This window comes from Suricata suricatta, chromosome 16 (genome assembly GCF_006229205.1).
Source record: "Suricata suricatta isolate VVHF042 chromosome 16, meerkat_22Aug2017_6uvM2_HiC, whole genome shotgun sequence".
In the NCBI taxonomy this organism is placed as follows: domain Eukaryota; kingdom Metazoa; phylum Chordata; class Mammalia; order Carnivora; family Herpestidae; genus Suricata; species Suricata suricatta.
This window is the reverse complement of record NC_043715.1, coordinates 57,553,830-57,560,934: the sequence shown is the minus strand read 5'-3', so window position 1 is coordinate 57,560,934 and position 7,105 is coordinate 57,553,830. Positions and strand designations below refer to the sequence as shown.

Sequence of the window (7,105 nt, the reverse complement as noted above, 5' to 3'; positions counted from 1 at the left end):
TTAGAAGCCAGCCTTCCTCCCCAGGAGCCTCCAGAAGGCCCCTTTCATGTCCTTGTTCCGCAGGCTGTAGATGAGAGGGTTCATCATGGGGGTGAGGATGCCATAGGACATGGAGATGATCTTATCTCGGTCATGGATGATCTTGTCCTGAGGCATCATATACATGGAGATGGCCGTGCCGTAGAAGAGGGCCACCACCGTGAGGTGAGACCCACACGTGGAAAAGGCCTTGCTGTGTCCCTCAGTGGACCGCATCCGCAGCACGGCCACCAGGATCCTTCCATAGGAGGCCACAATGAAGGCAAAAGGAGCCAGCAGGGTCAGGGCACTGGTGCCCACCATGAGAGATTTATAGACGTGCAGGTCAGAGCAGGCCAGCTTGAGCAGAGCCAGAAGCTCACACGAGAAGTGATTGATGTCCTGGCGACCACAGAACTCCAAGGGCATGGTCAGCACGGGGACCACGGTCAACAGGAACGCCGTAGCCCATGAGGTCCCAGCCAGCAGGCCGCAGAGCCGGGGCCCCATGCGCGTGGCATAGCGCAGCGGGTCAACAATGGCCACACAGCGGTCATAGGCCATGGCGGCCAGCAGGAGACACTCCACAACACCCAGATACAGTCCCGTGGCCATCTGGGCCACGCACTGTCCCCGCGAGATGACAGGGGTGGCCGCCAGACAATTGAGGAGGATCTGGGGCACGCTGGACGTGGTGTAGCACATGTCCAGGAAGGACAGGTTGCTGAGGAAGAAGTACATGGGTGTGTGAAGCCGGGGGGCGTAGCAGATCAGGAGCAGGATGAGGCTGTTCCCCAGAAGGGTGACGATGTAGGACAGGAAGAGCAGGCAGCAGAAGATGGCCTGGGCCCGCGGGTACCGGGAGAGCCCGAGGAGAACGAAGTAGACCTCGTCGGTGCCGTTCTGGCTGCCCATGCCCCCTCCGAGACTCAGCTGGGCCGGGGAGCACGGGTGGTCTGGGGAGCTGGTGAGACACTGATGGCTTTTTACAAATGAGCTGGGACTCTCCAAGGCACCAGCACGAAAGCGCTCCTGGGCACGGTTGCGCGGATTACTACCCCTTTACCCCTGTGGAGCTACAGCCCTTGTCAAAGAGTGTTTGCTTACTGTAGCCCACCATTCAGAGCTCTCACTGACTCATTCGATTACGTAGCCATTCACTGATTTGTGGTTTAATGCATTTAGTCACTTATTTAACCAACATCTCCGAGCAGCTCTAACTAGACCAGATTCTGTCCCAGACAATGAAATTACAGTGGGTAACAACAAAACAGACCTGCCCTCAAGGAGCTGACAGACTAAAGAAAAATTTGAAAAGTAACATCAGGGGGCACCTGGGTGGCTCGGTTAAGCATCCTACTTCAGCTCAGGTCACAATCTCGCAGTTCACGAGTTCAAGCCCCACATTGGGCTCTGTGCTGACAGCTCGGAGCCTGGAGCCTGCTTCAGATTCTATGTCTCCCTCCCTCCGCCCTTCCTCCGCTTGTGTGCTCGCTCTCTCTCTCTCTCTCTCTCTCTCTCTCAAAAATAAGTAAAAACATTAAAATATATATATAAGTAACATCAATGCACTAAGTCAAGTGTTCAGACCTTGCTCTGTCCCCATCATGCTCCTTCCCTGCAACACTGCCCGCACCTATCCAAGGTCTGCAGCTTCTACAAGTTTATCCCACTGACGTGGTCACATGGGCAAGCTGAGGTCAGTGAGATGATTTTCAAACACATTTTATAAAACATAAGTGCTAGGTTGTATTCCAGAAGCTGGAAAACTATCGCAATATCAATACATACAGGACTGTGTAAAGAAATCGTGGCCCATCCATGACCAGAATACTCTGCAGAAATGAACAGGAATAAGAAAGAATAAGGAAAAAATATATATATATATAATGTTAAACTAAAAGGGTGGAAGAGAGTTTGGTGGAGGCAGTAATTATATGCCAACAGCTGGGGACAGTTCAGTGAAGGAAAGAACAGTAGCTACAATTTTTTTAATGAGGAAGAAAATATGTTGTAAACCTCTATTTCCTCCTTTGAGCTGCCACCCAAACTGAACGCTGTCACTGAGAGAGCTGAGAGAGGACGGGTCTGAAAGCAGGACCAAGGAGCACAGTGGGGGCCCTATAGCACCTGCTGCTGGGGGCTTTTAGGAATTTGAGTTTCTGACATGAGGGAAAGGGACCCTGTCCAAATGAGGGGATAAAAATGCTTCCCAAGGAAATGATGGAAGAGTGTTGGGAGAAAAAAGTGACCCGGTTAGCATGGCCAGGAGGGAGAAGGAAGAGCATGGCAAGCAGAGGGAACAGGACGGATGGATGGACGGATGGACAGATGGGTGGGTGGGTAGATGGAATAATGGAAGGAAGGAGGAAAGGGGTAAATGGAAGGGTAGATAAATGGATGGATGGATGGATGGATGGATGGACAGATGAAGGATGGATGGACAGATGAAGCTGTTTCAGACTAAGCGTCCTCTTCCCACTCTTGCCCCATACCCAGCCACACACCTGGTAGCAGCAGAGTCTAATCAGGAACTTCCCCCCTTCCGTCCATGAATGAACGGGAATCCGGCTGCTCTCACACTTAGGGGAGAAGAGGAAAGCAATCCCAAGGAGCCCACGTACAACATCTTGGTTCCCAGCAGGTTCCCGACCAGTATCCCTGAGAATAAGGACATCTCCTCTCGCTCTGTCTCTCTCTTCAGTCTCCTACACAATCTCCAGAAAGCCCCGTGGGGACGGATGGAGCCAGGGCTGGGGCAGAACTGAAGCAGCAGAGAGGTGAGTAATTGGCAGTCCCTTCCCCCTGCGGTCTCTGGAGGGTCCTGGGCACCACCTGGGAATCCATGCTTGTTAGCAAAGGTGGGACTGGGATGTTGGAAAAACAAACTTTCTGGGCCTCCCGGAGCCCTGAGCCGAAGAGGTGTGCGTGTGGAGGCCCCTCCCTCCGGATCTGCGCTGCTCGCCACGGGCAGGTGACGGCTGTCGAGACCCACCGTCCGGGTGCGTGGAGGTCATCGCACACAGACGGGCTCTGGGGCCTTCCTGAGGCTCACGCTCTCCGTGTGTGAGGCGGACGGAGACACCCCAGTTGTTGGGGCCCGGGAAGGGCTCCTGGGTGTGGAGTGAGAAGGCCACAGTGACGGCCGGCTTGGCGCTCACAGCTGGGGGGCGTCGCAATTTCATGCACTGGACCTCAGACAAGGCTGTTCTCCAACCGCAAAGTAGCCTCTCCAGCCTGGAGGGTGACCACCCACCCAGCTTCCCCTAGACTGTCCCGATTTTAGGACTGAAGGTCCCGTGTCCCAGAAACTCCTCAGTGCTGGGCAGCCCGGGGCAGCCGGTCGGCCTGCTTGTGACCTTGAGGCATAGGACCTTGAGACAGCACACTGTTATCCTTTGGGCTTCCGTCTGTCCAAAGACAAGGCGGGGGTTGGGGTCTATCACAGATTTTCAAAACCTCTTTCTTTGGAAAGTAGTTGTTGGGCTGGTGTGTTGGCTCCCAAGAGACAAAGGCAGAGCTTTCTCGAAAAAATTTGCATGATCTCACTTGCAGGTGGGATCGGAAACAGGCGAGGAGGTGGAAGCAGAGGGTCGAACAGGGGTGGGGAGTGGGTCGGAGGGGACCGAGTTGCCCTCACAGGGGGCCGATGAGCCTAGCGATGGAGTGAGCAGGGTGACCGCACTGGGTAGCGAATACGCATCGGAGGCCAGAAACTCGCGGAGAGCGCCCGGCTGCCCAAACCAGCGGCTGCGGGACTCGCTCCACAACGTAAACGTGCGTCAGCTCATCCTGCCCTGCACCTTAAATACATACATTTGGGGACACCTGGGGGGCTCAGTCGTTAAGCATCCGGCTTCAGCTCGGGTCATGATCTCACGGTTCGTGGGTTCCAGCCCCGTGTCGGGCTCTGTGCTGACAGCTCGGAGCCTGGAGCTGCTTCAGATTCTGCGTCTCCCTCTCTGCCCCTTCCCCACTCATGTTCTCTTTCTCACTGTCTCAATAATAAATAAACATTAAAAACTTTTAAAAATATACATATATTTTTACTAAAAACTAAATGACAAAGAAGCATGAAGGAAGGCATATGTGGAAGAGGCAGGTCATCAATTCAAATAGCTGATAATTTTATGCTTTTTTATTTGACCTATCTTGGTTTATAAATTTTGTGCTGCCTCAGTCTGCATCCACGTGCGGGCGCACACGCGTGACACCGGACAAATCGAACCTGAAGTTCACATGGGAATATAAAGGTGCAATCCGAATGGAAAGCCAGGTCAAAGCTGCGGAAGTCGGCAATAAGGAAACCTAGCCAGTGGACTAACAGCGTGAAGATACTGCCCGAGACACATGTTTGTCCAACATCCGGGAAACAAGGACCCGGCGCAGGAGCGAAGAAAGAACGGTGCTTTCAGTAGATGGCTCTCCTCCAATTCACTGCTCTTACAAGAAAAAGTGTTTTCTTCATCTCAAACTATTCCCTTTTTCAATGCATGAAAGTTGTTTACCTTTTTTTTTTTTTTTTTAAAGAAAAGTAACTAAAAGACTTCTCTTCCTGAGAACGGAAGTACGGTCCTGGAGAAAGTGGGAAGGAAAACGCACATTTACTTGGAATGTGCAAAGCTCTCCCCCAGACGCGGTCTGGCATGTTTCCTTCGTCTTTTTTTTTTTTTTTTTTAGTTGAAGAATAGTTGACACACAATATTATATGACTTTCAGGTGTCAACACAGTGATACAACTCTATCCATCACTCGGTGCCTGCTGCAGTGAGTGTAATTATCTGTCGGCTTACCACATGATTACAATAGTATTAACTACATTCCCTGCGCTGTATTTTTAATCCTGAGCCTTCTTCTTCTATAACTGGAAATCTGTACCTCTTGATCCCCATCACGTATTTCATCCATCCTGCACCCACTTCCCCTCTGGAAACACCAGGTGTCTAAAGGTGTTTGGGTTGTTTTATTTATTTTTTTTTTAGATTCTACATGTAAGTGAAATCATATGGTGTTTGTCTTTCTCTCTCTGAGTTATTTCACTTAGTATAATGTCCTCTAGATCTGTTCATGGTGTCCCAAATGGCAAGAAATTCTTTTTTTTTAATGTTTATTTATTTTTGAGAGAGAGAAGGGGGGAGGGGCCGAGAGAATCCGGGCATGCACAGCGGTCAGCGGTGGCAGGATCGAAGTCCACTGTATGCCAGGCCCTCCACGAAGCACGTCCACCCCTACAGCGTGTTTAGTGGTGACACGTGGACATGGGAGCTGTGACAGGCACCAGAAGGTTTACCACAGCGTCAGACCAGAAACCACACAAGTGTCCTGACGGATGAGAATATGTGAAAAACCCACCCCCAGAAAGCAGTAAAAATGACCAGGTGACACCCACACACAACCCGATTAAATGTCGCGGATGTGAGCGCGATGGCCGAGAACATCTAGAAAGTCCAGAACCAGCTCACACGAAACTGCAGGTCTGGACCCCAGACTGTGCCCACGCGCGAACGTGTCTTTGGAAACATTAAAAGCTGTTACCTCGCTAGACTTGGGTCATTGAATTATTCAACTGTGTTGTAAAATGTTGCCCGTGTACTTTTTCTGTACATGTATTGTATTTCATAACAAAAAATTATAAAAATCTGCGGCCGCCTAGCTGGCTCAGTCTGTGGCGCGGGCGACTCTTAATCTCCAGGTTGTGAGTCAGAGCCCCAAGCTGGGTGCAGAATTCACTTAAAAATAAAATCTTTAAAAAAGAAAAGGAGCTTGTTTGGTTTTTGGTGACTCAAGAGCGCCATCTAGTGACCACATGGGCACTGATGAACTCAAGCCCTCAAAGTGGAGCAAATGAGGTATTTTTACGAGTATGCTTATATTTCTTCGTTTTTAAAATTTTTTAATGTTGATTCTTTTGAGAGAGACAGAGAGGCAGAGATAGAGGGAGACACAGGATCTGAAGCAGCCTCCAGGCTCTGGCCTGTCAGCACAGAGCCCTTCACGGGGCTTGATCTTACGAAACTGTGAGATGGTGACCTGAGCTGAAGTGGGGCACTTGGCCGGCTGAGCCCGTCTTTGGGATTTGGCTGTAGTTCAGCGGGGTTTCTCCCGGTGACAGTAACTGCACGGGCCAGGGTTTGGTATGTCAGTGCAGGGCTCCGAGGGGACTCCTGCGGACCTGGCGTGGCCTGCTGTGAGTCGCCCTGGACTTGTGCCTGCATGCGGAGTGACCTGCGCGCGGACAGCCGCGTCCGGCAGCCCTGGCTGTGAGCAAGGGCCGAGGAGGGTCTAAGCTTGACGGATGAGGACGCCAGGCCCCTCCTCCCGGCCCTGAGCCCACATCTCCCGCATCCACACCCCGTCCCGTCTCTGAGCACCCCGGCACGGACTGGGGATTCTTTCTCTGCCCTCGGGCTTGGACATTTGGGGCTTGAGCAGGGTCCTGGTAGGGTCAAGATGGGGAGGAAGGGGGCTTGAGACTGCAGCCTCGCTGTTTACGGAGCCGTCTCCGAACTGCCCTCCCATCCCCCCCCCCACCCCTGCAAACCCACGAGATGAAGAGGCGCACAAAGGGGACTTGATCATCGCATGAGTCACGGAGGCTCACACACAACGACAGGGAAACAGCCGGAAATGACAGTCATTACATGTTCGTCACTTTCCCAAGAAGTGGGGCAGGACTTGCCAAGGGGACCCACGTGGGAGGGCCCTGGATTGGGTCTCCGGGCAGAGCAGGGAGTGGGGGGGGGGAGACTGGGCCGGAGTCCTTACTCAGCTTCCGGGGGAAGCGAGGGGCAGGCTCTCCGAGGCGTCCTGCACCCCCCCTGGCAGGGGGCGAGGCCCATGCACAGGCGCCACCGGCACAGCAGGCGGCCGGGGCGCGGGCGCGGGATTGCCTGGTGTGCACACACACTCTCGCCCAGATGCTCACTACTTCTGGGCACGGGCTGGCCCTGGGAGGGACAGTCCCCAAGTGAGAAAGCGCCCAAAGGCAGAAAATTAAAACCATGTATGGAACAGACATCATCATGAAACCCCTTTCCCCTCGTAGGTCTGGATGTGGGCGGTCACCCTCACCACCACCCCTTCCCCA

The 7,105-nt window shown here is 52.8% G+C and overlaps 1 protein-coding gene across 1 annotated transcript; it reads right to left on the bottom strand.

Annotated features, from left to right (window-relative positions):
* On the bottom strand, window positions 1–933 carry LOC115279915 (olfactory receptor 13H1-like). The gene has a single exon (XM_029924414.1). It carries the CDS (start codon window positions 931–933, stop codon window positions 1–3), a length of 933 nt encoding a protein of 310 aa, XP_029780274.1.
* Window positions 934–7,105: the final 6,172 nt, after the last annotated feature.